This window comes from Rhinopithecus bieti, unplaced genomic scaffold, assembly GCF_001698545.2.
Source record: "Rhinopithecus bieti isolate Rb0 unplaced genomic scaffold, ASM169854v2 scaffold_29388, whole genome shotgun sequence".
Lineage (NCBI taxonomy): Eukaryota > Metazoa > Chordata > Mammalia > Primates > Cercopithecidae > Rhinopithecus > Rhinopithecus bieti.
The window spans coordinates 1,997,810-2,012,244 of record NW_016813389.1 but is presented as its reverse complement, the minus strand read 5'-3'; the positions used below and the strand labels follow the sequence as shown (position 1 = coordinate 2,012,244).

Here is a 14,435-nt window from a genome sequence, read left to right as displayed (position 1 = left end):
TTTGTTTTTTTGAGATGGAGTCTCGCATTGTTGCCCGGGCTGGAGTGCAGTGGCGTGATCTCGGCTCGCTGCAACCTCTGCCTCCCGAGTTCAAACGATTCTCCTGCCTCAGCCTCCCAAGTAGCTGGGATTATAGGCACCCACCACCACGCCCAGCTAATTTTTTGCATTTTTAGTAGAGACGGGGTTTCACTTTGTTGGCCAGGCTGGTCTCAAACTCCTGACCACGTGATCCACCCACCTCACCTCTCAAAGTGCTGGGATTACAGGCATACCGCGCCCAGCACAAAATTTATCTCTCTTTATGAACATAGCCTTGCTTAAGTAAAAGTACAGTGTAGCCATAGCTTTCTAACGAGTAAGCATATGTCAAAGCCTGAAACTGTTGATACTTTCTCCTTAAAGCACACGCACAGAGTAAAGAGAGCAGTTGCTTTTGAAAAAGGAATCACGATATCAAAGTACAGTTCTTCCGACAGATTAAAAGCCATGGAGATGAGTTTCGTACACTGTGGAAAATTGATTTTGAGGTCAGGGAGGGCATTCTCTCTGAACTCTGAGAGGCTTCCTAAAGGTGCCTAAAGGCAGTCACTATTCTGGGCGCGGCAACTCGTCTGTAATCCCAGCACTCTGGGAGGCCAAGGTGGGCGGATCACCTGAAGTCAAGAGTTAGAGACTGGAAAATTAGCCAGGCATGGTGGCGCGTGCCTGTAGTCCCAGCTACCCAGGAGGCTGAGGCAGAATCACTTGAACCTGGGTGGCAGAGGTTGCAGTGAGCTGAGATCGCGCCACTGCACTCCAGCCTGGGCAACAGAGTGAGACTCCGTCTCAAGGAAAAAAAAAAGTTCAGAGGCAGCAGAGGGAAGCGTGCATGGGGTGCGGGGAAGAGAGATTTTTTTTTTTATGTTCTTTTTCATCCACACTCTCTGAGGAATGTGATGTCCCATCTGTCACTTTACAGGGATGGAGACTTTTGGCCTCAGCCTGTGTGAAGAGACTGGCAGGAATACTCACGCTAGGGAAAAGGCGGCAGCTAGGCGTGCAGTGGTCGGTGGGGTTTATATTACGGAAACATAAATTTCATTAACACTTCAGTGTTGCCACTGACACTGATGGTAACACTTGGTAGGAAAATGAAGAAGACTATCTCAAAATGTGTTTTTCATGGATTCTCCCTAGAGTCAGAAGTATCTCTTCCTCTCCTTTCCTGTAGTGTTGCTCACTGCTTTTTCTGGGGCGTTCTGGCCAGTATCCGTGGAACTGGGAGTAGTTTATGGGACTTGCGCGGTTTGCATGCATTGATTTTTGCATCTCGGCTGGGTGTAGTGGGAAAGAGCTTAATCTGTTTCATGAAGCCACATGCAGACGTCTGCAACCCCCATGGCTGCAGACTTTGCTTACAAGCCTTCTTTCAAGGAAAGTCTGGGGCTTTCTGGTTTCTCATTTATATTTGTGTCTGCAGGGTGCAACACCGGAGGATTTCAGCAACCTCCCACCTGAACAAAGAAGGAAAAAGCTGCAGCAGAAAGTCGATGAGTTAAATAAAGAAATTCAAAAGGAGATGGATCAAAGGTATAGTGCATCAATATGACTTATTAAGAAATTCAAGGCTGGGCGCAGTGGCTCACAACCTGTAATCCCAGCACTTTGGGAGGCTAAGGTGGGTGGATCACCTGAGGTCAGGAGTTCAAGACCAGCCTAGCCAACATGGCAAAATCCCGTCTCTACTAAAAATATAAAAACTAGTCGGGTGTGGTGGCGTGTGTCTGTAGTTCCAGTTACTCAGGAGGCTGAGGGAGAAGAATCGCTTGAACCCGGGAGGCAGAGTTTGCATTGAGCCAAGATCATGCCATTGCACTCCAGCCTGGGCAACAGAGCAAGACTCTGTCTCAAAAGAATAAAAATAAAAAATAATTTAAAATAAAATAAAAATTAAAAGAAAAGAAATTCAAATTCAGTCTGGGCGTGGTGGCTCACGCCTGTAATCCCAGCACTTTGGGAGGCTGTGGCAGGAAGATCGCTTGAGCCCTGGAGTTCAAGAACAGCCCAGGCAACATAGCAAAACCCCTAAAAAACAAAAAAAGAAAAAAACTAGCCAGGCACGATGGTGTGCACCTGTTGTCCCAGCTATTTAGGAGGCTGAAGTGGGAGGAACACCTGAGCCCAGGAGGTCCTGGCTGCAGTAAGCCGTGATCATGCCACTCCACTCCAGCCTGGACAACAGAGTGAGACCCTATCTCAGAAAAAAAAAAAAAAAGAGACCAGCCTGGGCAACATGGAGAAACCCCATCTCTACTAAAAATACAAAATTAGCTGGGCATGGTGGTGCATGTCTGTAATTCCAGCTACTTAGGAGGATGAGGCAGGAGAGTCGTTTGAACCCAAGAGGCGGAGGTTGTGGTGAGCCAAGATCGTGCCACTGTATTCCAGCCTGGGCAACAAGAGCAAAACTCCGTTTCAAAAAAAAAAAGAAATATGCCTTTAAATAAGCCACAAACTAAACAAAAAATCATAGTAGATATTAGAAAGTATATGAAATAGAATTAAACTTTAACATACATTCTATATATAGTTTGTGGGATGTCATTAAAGTCATGCTTATAAAGAGATTTATTGCTCTGAATGCATATGAAAAACAGAGAGGTAAAAATCAGTGAGCCGGCCGGGCGCGGTGGCTCAAGCCTGTAATCCCAGCACTTTGGGAGGCCAAGACGGGCGGATCACGAGGTCAGGAGATCGAGACCATCCTGGCTAACACGTTGAAACCCCGTCTCTACTAAAAAAATACAAAAAACTAGCCGGGTGAGGTGGCGGGCGCCTGTAGTCCCAGCTACTCGGGAGGCTGAGGCAGGAGAATGGCGTAAACCCGGGAGGCAGAGCTTGCAGTGAGCTGAGATCCAGCCACTGCACTCCAGCCTGGGCGACAGAGCGAGACTCTGTCTCAAAAAAAAAAAAAAAAAAAATTCAGTGAGCCTTAGCTCACTTAGATCCTCACTTAGGATCTATCTCAAGAAGCTAGAGAAAGAACAGCAAATTAAGCCCAAAGGAAATAGAAGCAGCTGGGCATGGTGGCTCACACCTGGAATCCCAGCACTTTGAGAGACTGAGGTGGGTGGATCATCTGAGCTCAGGAGTTCAAGACCAGCCTGGCCAACATGCCAAAACCCTGTCTCTATTAAAAATGCAAAAATTAGCTGGGCGTGATGGGGCACCTGTAATCCCAGCTACTCAGGAGGCTGAGGCAGGAGAATCGCTTGAACCCAGGAGGCAGAGGGTGCAGTGAGCCGAGATCGTGCTACTGCACTCCAGCCTGGGCGACAGAGTGACACTGTATCTCAAAAATAATAAAAAATAAATAAAATATACAATTCAACAGATCCAAAAGTTGGTTCCTTAAAAAGATCAATAAAGTTGATAAACGTGTGGAGAGATTGATTAGGAAAGACTGGGAGGAGAGGACCTGAAGATAATGGATATAGACAATTCTGTTGAGGACTTTTGCTGAGAAATAGGGAGGCAGCGGGAGGGGTGAGCCGTAAACTCAAGAGAGGGGTTTTGGAAAGGACATGATAAGGATGGACCACATTACACTTGGCTTGTAATGTTTGTTATTTGTTAAATAAATAAATGTTTAAACATTTTTAAGAACAAACATGTAACATTATTTTTAAATGTTTATTTAAAATTATTTATGAACATTATTTTTAAATGTTCGCTTATTTAAATATATATTTATTTAACAAATATTCATCGAGCATCTACTCCATGCCAGGGGAGGCCTTGACGCTCAGGATCCATCAAGTTAACAGCGTAACTTGAGCTCATAGAGCTTCCTCCAAGAGCTTCCATTGTAACAGGAGGAGAGAGTGAACAATAAGCATAATAATAATGAATGATGCATGATGTGGGGAAGAAGGCGGGAAGGAAGTAAGGAAGATAGGAAGGAAGAGAGGAAAGAAACAAGATAAGGCGGCTGGAAGTCCAGGTGGGTCTGAGCCTCTTAGGTGGAGGGTGGTGAGGACTTGTGGAAGCTCTCTTCCTGTGATTTCTGTATTTTTAGTTAAACGATTTCTCATGACTCAGAGTGTATCTTTTGGTTTGTCTGTCGGCCTCGTGTCGTATTGTATGGCCTGCTTTGGATTTTCTTTTGCCGACACTCATCAAAGTTGGCTCCTTCACCCTGGCAGTCATTTGCTCTCCCCTGGTAGTCATTTGCCTACCAAAAGTGCCCAGAAACAAGGGTAAAATTAGTAGAGCTCTTTGATCTTCAACCCAAACCTACCCCCAACTTCTCTAGGGATGCCTACCCAGGCTACCATGGGCTGCTTCCAAACAGGATTTCAGGAAGGATGTGGGATCCACAGTGTGTAGCCGTAAGGCTGTGTTGCTTACCTGTCGTGGATACCAACTATGGATTCAGTTTCTTAACAGTGGAAATGGGTGTGTGTGAACATTTCCAAAGCAATTAACTGTGCTGCTTCATCAGGTAAGCACATTGCAGCCTGTGAGACCCAGGATGCCAGCTGTAGCTTTGGTTTGTGTGAAGAATGCACACGTAGAAATACTTGGGGGTTTTTTTGTTTGTTTGTTTTTTGAGATGGAGTCTTGCTCTGTTGCCCAGGCTGGAGTGCAGTGGCGTGATCTCGGCTCACTGCAGCCTCCACCTCCTGGGTTCAAGTGATTCTCCTGCCTCAGCCTCCCAAGTAGCTGGGATTAAGGGGACATGCCACCACTCCTGGCTAATTTTTGTATTTTTAGTAGAGACGGGGTTTTACCATGTTGGAAATACTTGGATTTTGAAACCAGATTCGGTGGCTCACGCCTGTAATGCCAGCACTTTGGGAGGCCAAGGCAGGTGGATTGCTTGAGGCCAGGAGTTCAATCCCAGCCTGGGCAACATGACAAAACACAGTCTCTACCAAAATACAAAATTAGCCAGTCTCATAGCCTGGTCTCAAAATAAATAAATAAAATTTTAAAATTATTGGGTTTTGTTTTTCTTTTTTGTGTGTATGTGGCAAAGGGAAGAACAGGATTAATTTGTGCGTCTCATTTACTGGGGACAATAAGGAGATAACCATTCAGAGAAGGGAACTGAAATTTAAAAATCAGCTTCTGGTCGGGCGCGGTGGCTCAAGCCTGTAATCCCAGCACTTTGGGAGGCCGAGACGGGCGGATCACGAGGTCAGGAGATCGAGACCATCCTGGCTAACATGGTGAAACCCCGTTTCTACTAAAAGATAAAAAAAGCTAGCCGGGCGAGGTGGTGGGCGCCTGTAGTCCCAGCTACTCGGGAGGCTGAGGCAGGAGAATGGCGTAAACCTGGGAGGCGGAGCTTGCAGTGAGCTGAGATCCGGCCACTGCACTCCAGCCTGGGCGACAGAGCGAGACCCCATCTCAAAAAAAAAAAAAAATCAGCTTCTGTATTTATAGCCCTTAGTAGCAGAATTCCTATAGAGAATTTCCAGAATGGAAGCTGGCCCAATAGTCCCTTATAATCCATACTCTAATCTTCCCACGTTTCCATTCATATAGTTTTCCAAGTGGTAGAATATTGGCTGATAAGAGTAACCTTTGCCGGGCGCAGTAGCTCACGCCTGTAATCCCAGCACTTCAGGAGGCTGAGGCGGGCAGATCACCTGAGGTCAGGAGTTCAAGACCAGCCTGGCCAATGTGGCAAAACCCCATCTCTACTAAAACTACAAAAATCAGGTGGGCGTGGTGGCATGCACCTGTAGTCCCAGCTATTCCGGAGGCTGAGGCAGCAGAATTGCTTCAGCTCCGGAGGTGAAGGTTGCAGTGAGCCGAGAGCACACCATTGCACTCCAGCCTGGGTGACAAGAGTGAAACTCCGTCTCAAAAAAAAAAAAAAAAAGAATAACCTTTACAGTTTTCTACTCATTCTTTCTTTCAGAGATGCCATAACAAAAATGAAAGATGTCTACCTAAAGAATCCTCAGATGGGAGACCCAGCCAGTTTGGATCACAAATTAGCAGAAGTCAGCCAAAATATAGAGAAACTGCGACTAGAGACCCAGAAATTTGAGGTATGAAACTTCTGTTGTGGAAAGCTTTGTTGGAAACGAAGAATAGTTGTTCTTCGGTGTAGAATGGCTTGGGGCCCTGACGGTCCTCTCGCTGGGAGGGACACAGTGGGAACAGCTGGCTGTTTCATGAGTTACGGTCAAAGGAAAAATACAGCTTCGCCATTGAACATTCTGCTTCTCATCACAGCCTATCTTAATCGTGTCTGTAAAACCTGACAGTGTTTAAAGTTGTATTTGTATACAGTGGGGGGTTGGCAGGGTTGTTTGTTTTTTTAATTTTAGAGATAGGATTTTGCTCTGTTGCCCAGGCTGGGGTACAGTGGCATGATTATAGCTCACTGTAGCCTTGACCTCCTTGGCTCAGCCTCTGAGGAGCTGAGATTACACATGTCACCATACCTGGCTAAGTTTTATTTTTTAATTTTTTATTTGTTTTAGAGTCGGGGTCTTGCTCTGTTGCACAGACTGGTCTTGAACTCCTGGCCTTAAGCCATCCTCCCACCTTAGCCTCTCAAAGTGCTGGGATTACAGCTGTGAGCCACTGTGCCCGGCCAGTATTTGTTGTACTTTAAGTTATTCTGCTTCATCTCATGGTAATAAAATTGGGAGTATAGAGTGATCCATTACCCCAGTGAATCAAAAGAGCAATGGAAAAAAATCCCCTGAAATATACAATTGTTCTTTCAGCGGGCCCATTACGGAGAGGGTGTGTGTGAGAGCCAGCAGGAAGCACAAATGAGAAACAAGCAGGAAACATAAATAATAAAGGAGGGAGGGGGAGGAGCACTCAAAAGCTGTCAACAAAAGCCTCTTGAACCCACTCTCTACACCACATTTAAAGACTACAGTGGGCCGGGCGCGGTGGCTCAAGCCTGTAATCCCAGCACTTTGGGAGGCCGAGACGGGCGGATCACGAGGTCAGGAGATCGAGACCATCCTGGCTAACACGGTGAAACCCCGTCTCTACTAAAAAATACAAAAAACTAGCCAGGCGAGGTGGCGGGCGCCTGTAGTCCCAGCTACTCGGGAGGCTGAGGCAGAAGAATGGTATAAACCCGGGAGGCGGAGCTGGCAGTGAGCTGAGATACGGCCACTGCACTCCAGCCTGGGAGACAGAGCCAGACTCCGTCTCAAAAAAAAAAAGAAAAAAAAAACAAACTACAGAGCATGGAAAAATACATTAGCAACTGATTCTACCAATCAGAATAGATTGTTTTCAGCAATGAAAGGTTAACTATGGCTTTTTTCATTCTGTTTCTTTTTTTGTTTTTTTGTTTTTTTTTTTGAAACGGAGTCTTGCTCTGTCGCCCAGGCTGGAGTGCAGTGGCCGGATCTCAGCTCACTGCAAGCTCCGCCTCCCAGGTTTACTGCATTCTCCTGCCTCAGCCTCCCAAGTAGCTGGGACTACAGGCGCCTGCCACCTCGCCCGGCTAGTTTTTTGTATTTTTTAGTAGAGACGGGGTTTCACCTTGTTAGCCAGGATGGTCTCGATCTCCTGACTTCATGATCCGCCCGTCTCGGCCTCCCAAAGTGCTGGGATTACAGGCTTGAGCCACCACGCCTGGCCTTCATTCTGTTTTTTGAGATGAAGTCTCGCCCTGTTGCCCAGGCTGGAGTGTAGTAGCATGATCTCAGCTCACTGTGACCTACATTTCCCAGGTTCAAGTGATTCTCCTGCCTCAGCCTCCTGAGTGGCTGGGACTACAGGTGTGCACCACCATGCCCGGCTAATTTTTGTATTTTTAGTAGAGACAGGGTTTTTGCCATGTTGGCCAGGCTGGTCTTGAACTCCTGACCTCAGATGATCCACCCGCCTTGGCTTCCCAAAGTGCTGGGATTACAGGCATGAGCCACCGCGCCCGGCCAGCTTTTTTCATTGTTTTCAGAATCCATCAGTAATGTTCATTTGACCATTTAGAACTTAGAATAGTCCTTTTCTGATTTTTTTTTTTTTTTTTTTGAGACAGAGTCTCGCTCTGTCACCCAAGCTGGAGTGCAGTGGTGCAATCTCAGTTCACTGTACCCTCTACCTCCTGAGTTCCAGTGATTCTCGTGCCTCAGCTTCCCTAGTAGCTGGGACTACAGGCACGCGCCACCACACCCAGCTAATTTTTGTATTTGTAGTAGAGACAGGGTTTCACCTGGTTGGCCAGGCTGGTCTCAAACTCCTGACCTCAAGTGATTCACCTGCCTCAGCCTCCCAAAGTGCTGAGATTACAGGCGTGAGCCACCGTGCCCAGCCTTCTGATCATTTTTATTCCTTTGACTTCTTTATACTGTTTCATATGTTGCTGAAGATCATTTTATCTACTTTAATTTTTAAGTACAAGTTTCATTTCTATCAAAAAAAAAAAGTTACATTCCTAAAAAATGGGAAGTGTGACTTTCAGACTGAGTCACTGCTTAAGCATGGCTGTGCCCTCGGGTATCGCATGGTGACCTCATGGTCAGAAGGAAACTAGAAGTGACTTATCCAAGATTGCACTGCTGCTTAAAAGCCCAAGGGGATAGTGTAGTCCAGTGTGCTTTGTGCCTCGTCGTGGGCAACCACATAAATATGACTTTGTTTCTATGTCTCCAACTTTGAGTGAAATGGAAGCAACCGCCCTTCAGTACATTTAAACAGTCGAATGCAGAAAATGTGGCCATTCTGCCCGGTGCGGACTTTCTCACATTGGGTTAAATGGCCAAGAGCGGCCCCTGAGTTTGGGACCTTAGGACGTTCTGGGCTGGCCCTCAGATGGCCTTAGGTCGGAGTCTCTCATTGCTTTTGTCTCCAGGCCTGGCTGGCTGAGGTTGAAGGCCGGCTCCCAGCACGCAGCGAGCAGGCGCGCCGGCAGAGCGGACTGTACGACAGCCAGAACCCACCCACGGTCAACAACTGCGCCCAGGACCGCGAGAGGTACAGTATCTGCACAGCGCCTGCCTCTGGCAAGGGACCCTGTTGGCTTTGTATTTATTTCTAAATTTCGGAATCTGGAATGAGCATAAGGCACTTGTTCAATGCCAAAATGTCTGTTACAATTGACCTGTCACTTTTCCCCATTGCCACATGGGGTGTGGGATCTGAGCCTGCGGATGATTTACCGTAGTCTCAGTTGCAGCACTCGCTGAGGGGCGGGGGTTGCAAGCGCTCTCCAGTCACAGGGACTCAACCTGAGTCCTCCCTGGGGTCAGTCGCTTTAGTTGTTTTGTGTTTTCCTTTCTTGAGCAGCCCAGATGGCAGTTACACAGAGGAGCAGAGTCAGGAGAGTGAGGTGAAGGTGCTGGCCACGGATTTTGACGACGAGTTTGATGATGAGGAGCCCCTCCCTGCCATAGGGACATGCAAAGCTCTCTACACATTTGAAGGTGACATTTCGTGTCCGCTGGATTCCCCTGCCTTTTAAAACCCATAATAGCTGAGTCACTCTTCTTTCACCCCTCCCTCCCTCCCTCTCTCCCTCCTCCTTCCCTCCCTCCCTCCTTCCTTTCTTCCTTTCTTCCCTCCCTCCCTCCCTCCCTCCTTCCTTCCTTCATTCCTTCCTTCCTTCTTTCTCTCTCTCTCTCTCTCTCTCTTTCTCTCTTTCTTTCTTTTCTTTTTTTGATATAGGGTCTCACTCTCTTGCCCAAGCTAGAGAGTGCAGTGGTGCAATCATGGCTCACTGCAGCCTTGACCTCCTGGGCTCAAGTGATCCTCCGACCTCAGCCTCCCGAGTAGCTGGGACTACAGGCAAGCACCACCATGTCCAGCTCATTTTTGTACTTTTGTACTTTTTGTACTTTTCAGTAGAGACAGGGTCTTACTATGTTGCCCAGGCTGGTGTTGAACTCCTGGATTCAAGCAGTATTCCCGCCTTAGCCTCCCAAAGTGCTGTGATCACAGGTGTGAGCCACTGTGCCTAGTCACACTCTTCTCTTTCTGTGACCAGAACCTTCTTTAGAAGCCTTCCAGATCTGGCTGGGTGCGGTGGCTCACACCTGTAATCCTAGAACTTTGGGAGGTTGAGGAAGGCAGATCACTTGAGGCCAGGAGTTCAGGACCAGCCTGGCCAACATGGTGAAATCCCATCTCTACTAAAAATACAAAAACTAGCCAGGCGTGGTGCCATGCGCCTGTAATCCCAGCTGCTTGGGAGGCTGAGGCACGAGAATCACTTGAACCGAGGAGGTAGAGTTTGCAGTGAGCTGCGATAGCACCACTGTACTCCAGCCTGGGGGACAGAGCCAGACTCTGTCTCAAAAAAAAAAAAAAAAAAGCAGCAGCAGCCTTCCAGATCTTTCTCTACTATGCTTTTATCCTACTCATGGTATGATTATTATTTTATTTGGTTGTATATTTTGACTTTTGGTTCTTGCTTCACTGCAGCAGATGATATGGAAGATGATCATTTCATCCATTCATTTAATATTTAGTATCTATAGCGCTCCTGTCTTGTAAAGGCCCGTGAAGAGGGGAGATGCAGGTCGTATGATATGGCACCTGCCTGGAGGGAGATCAGGCAGACACACTTAAGGAGCGAGCAGTGGCTGAGCACAGTGGCTCACGCCTGTAATCCCAGTACTTTGGGAGGCTGAGGCGGGTGGATCATGAGGTCAGGAGATCGAGACCATCCTGGCCAACATGGTGAAACCCCATCTCTACTAAAAATACAAAAATTAGCTGGGCATGGTAGTGCATGCCTGCAATTCCAGCTACTCGGGAGGCTGAGGCAGGAGAATCACTTGAACCCAGGAGTCAGAGGTTGCAGTGAGTTGAGATTGCGCCACTTCATTCCAGCCTGGCAACAGAGGAGAATCCCTCTCAAAAAATAAAAATAGGCCGGGCGCAGTGGCTCAAGCCTGTAATCCCAGAACTTTGGGAGGCCGAGGCGGGCGGATCACAAAGTCAGGAGATTGAGACCATCCTGGCTAACAGGGTGAAACCCCGTCTCTACTAAAAATACAAAAAAAATTAACTGGGCGTGGTGGCGGGCACCTGTAGTCCCAGCTACTCGGGAGGCTGAGGCAGGAGAATGGCGTGAACCCGGGAGGCGGAGTTTGCAATAAGCCGAGATCGCGCCACTGCACTCCAGCCTGGGCGACAGAGCGAGACTCCCTCTCAAAAATAAATAAATAAATAAAAATAAAAATAAAAGCGGACAGCTTGCAGTGTTTGCCAGAGGAGGGATACAGAGGAATGGGGAGGACAAGGGAGAATGAGGTCACTTCCTTAAGGAAGTTTGGAGAACTTGCCATGGCATGGGGAGTGTGGCCAAAAATGGGCATTGTGTGGCTGGAGCTTAGATGTCTTACGTCCTAATAGTGAAATGTGGCACTAAACAGTGGGAAGTGCCAATGGGGGCGAGGTTAGAGAAACATCTGGATTTTATGTAGCAAACATTGAGGAGCTATTGAAGGTCAGCCTCTAGCAGGGTGTTGATGCAGTCATAGCTGTACCTTAGGAAAGTCATTGTCAGATGTGTAGGATCAACTAGAAAACAGGGAGGATGGTTAGAAAGACCGGCCTAGGCCGGGCGCATTGGCTCACGCCTGTAATCCTAGAACTTTGGGAGGCTGAGGTGAGCGGATCACCTGAGGTCAGGAGTTCAAGACCAGCCTGGCCAACATGATGAAACCCCATCTATACTAAAAATACAAAAATTAGTCAGGTATGGTGGCAGGTACCTGTAATCCCAGCTACTCGGGAGGCTGATGCATGAGAATTGCTCAAACCCAGGAGGCGGTGGTTGCAGTGAGCCGAGATTGCGCCACTGCCCTCAGTGTGGGCAACAGAGGGCAACTCTGTCTCAAAAAAAAAAAAAGAAAGAAAGAAAGAAAGAAAAGAAAAGATAAACTAGCTTAGTGTTTCTAAACTGATGAACCTTGAAATGATGTCCTGTGGAACGCTAATAGGGAGGCCATGAAAGAAGCTATCAGGCCAGGCTCAGTGGCAGCACACTTGTAATCCCAGCACTTTGGGAGGCTGAGGCCAGGAGTTCAGGGCTACAGTGAGCTATGATCGTACCACTGCACTCCAGCCTAGGCAATAGAGTGAAACCCTGTCTCTCTAAAAAAAAATAATAAAATTATGAAAAAGTTGCATTTTAATATAATGAATACATCTTAAAAAATAGCAATCAGAGCTCAAGTAAGTTTGGGAAGCCCTGGGATAAATACGTTTTACAGATTTCTTTACTACAGAACTTTTCAGAGCCTTTAATAGACTATATGTTCATTGTGACAAAATAAGAAAGAAGTACCAGTTTAAATGTTCCCAGTTTTACTTCATATTCCAACCATCCCCTCCATTCCCCTGCCCTATTAACAGCTCCCTAAACTCTTTGCCTTGCAGAAAACTGGGGGCTGGTGGGCAGCCTTTGAAATGATCCTAGCAGAAGGTCTTGGGGGCCTTGTTCAAGGAATGGATAGAGAGATGCTGCCATTGACAAACTGCATAGATTCGGGGCTGATCAGAAGCCAGAATAAAACGGAGAGGAAAGCCAAGATGGCTCCCAGAGTTGCATTCCTGAGAGGATGGAGAGGTCCGGGGAAGTGGAGAAGTAGGAGGAGGATACAGTTAGGAGGAAGAACAGTGAATCCAGGCTCGTCTGTGTTGTTTCAGGTGTTGGGGCCATGTCTGGGTGGCGGTGTGCTGCAGACAGTAGGAAAAGTGGAATCTTGGCTACAGAAAGTACCAGAATGGAAGCAATCTGTGAGGACAGTGTTTAAAGAGGAGCAGCTGGGCCGGGCGCGGCAGCTCACGCCTGTAATCCCAGCACTTTGGGAGGCCGAGGGGGCAGATCACCTGAGGTCAGGAGTTCGAGACCAGCCTGACCAACATGGTGAAACCCTGTCTCTACTAAAAATACAAAATTAGCCAGGCGTGGTGGCACATGCCTGTAATCTCACCTACTCGGGAGGCCGAGGCAGGAGGATCACTTGAACCCGGGAGGCAAAGGTTGCAGTGAACAGAGATCGCACCATCACACTCCAGCCTAGGCAACAGAGCAAGACTGTGTCTCAAAACAAAAAAATTGGGAGACTGAGGCAGGTGGATCACCTAAGGTCAGGAGTTTGAGACCAGCCTGACCAACATGGTGAAACCCCGTCTCTACTAAAAACACAAAGGTTAGCGGGGTGTGGTGCGCACCTATAGTCTCAGCTGCTTGGGAGGCTGAGGCAGGAGCATTGCTTGAACTGGGGAGGCAGAGGCTGCAGTGAGCTGAGATCACACCACAGCACTCTGGCCTGGGCAACAAGAGCGAGACTCCATCCCCCCGACCCCTCCCCCAAGAAAACCAGCAGACAAAAGAGAAGCAGTTGGAGCCATGGGGGTACCTTTCCCCCGAGAGAGATCCAAGGGAGACAGAAGAAGACTAGAGAAGAGGACCAAAGATTTCCCCGGTGGGGAAACACTTGCCATTCTGGGAGGGAGGAGAAAGAGGCCCCTGGAGGACTTAGAGAGGGTCCCTAGAGAGACAGAGGTAAGAACCCAGACATTTCTGTGCAGAAGGAGACGGTTTTGAGGCAGTGGGTGAGGGGTCAGTGCGTCAGAGGAGGGCCACGTGGGGTGAATTTTGCATGGACTTCATCTTCGATGACACTTGTTTCATTGCAAAGGCCACTGTTGGCTTTCTGCCTGCATTTGCCAAGACATCTAAAATACCCTGATGTTGCTTTTCCAGGTCAGAATGAAGGAACGATCTCCGTAGCTGAAGGAGAAACACTGTATGTCATCGAGGAAGACAAAGGCGATGGCTGGACCCGCATTCGGAGAAATGAAGATGAAGAAGGTTATGTCCCCACTTCGTATGTCGAAGTCTGTTTGGACAAAAATGCCAAAGGTGCTAAGACTTATATTTAATACCATTAAAAAAAAAAGTTTAAAAAAATGGAGTTGTTTCTCCCCACAACCGTGACTGTTACAGGCAGTTCCTCAAGAGACTGGCTGGCGAGCACCACGGTGCGCACGTTCCTGTAGTCTCACAGTGGACTTCAGGGTCCAGGCACCCGAATTGTCTTGTCTAGTTTGGGCTGTGATCAAGTCTCACTTACTGATGAAATTTTAATGTGGAAAGCTGCCAACCGCCAATTTACAGCTGTGTCATTCGAAATCTGATAAGCATTTCTTCTTTTGGTGGTATCTGTAGATTAAAAAAAAAAAAAGTTGCATTGTAGCTTCTAATCAATCTTTCTGAATTTAAAAGCCGGCACACATCTTGCAGGTGCCAAAGACTTCCCTATTCTTGTTTATATCTAGTATCCACCATACACTGAGCTACATTAGGAGGTTACAGATTGTAACTTAATAAACTGAACTGTGCTAGTTTGTTCAATTGTATATTCATTCACTTGGGAGGAAGTCACAAGTAAAATAACATCTCCTCCTCCTTGACTAAAGGAGTCAATAAGATTCTTATATTGGCA

The 14,435-nt window shown here is 47.4% G+C and overlaps 1 protein-coding gene across 1 annotated transcript in view; it reads left to right on the top strand.

Moving 5' to 3' along the window:
* Positions 1–14,435, top strand: part of FNBP1 (formin binding protein 1) — a 170,736-nt gene extending 156,301 nt beyond the window's left edge. The window contains 5 exon segments of the mRNA XM_017848183.1: positions 1,463–1,572; positions 5,915–6,047; positions 8,828–8,949; positions 9,262–9,398; positions 13,694–14,435. Coding sequence (XP_017703672.1) covers positions 1,463–1,572; positions 5,915–6,047; positions 8,828–8,949; positions 9,262–9,398; positions 13,694–13,872 — 681 coding nt within the window. The 3' untranslated portion in view covers positions 13,873–14,435.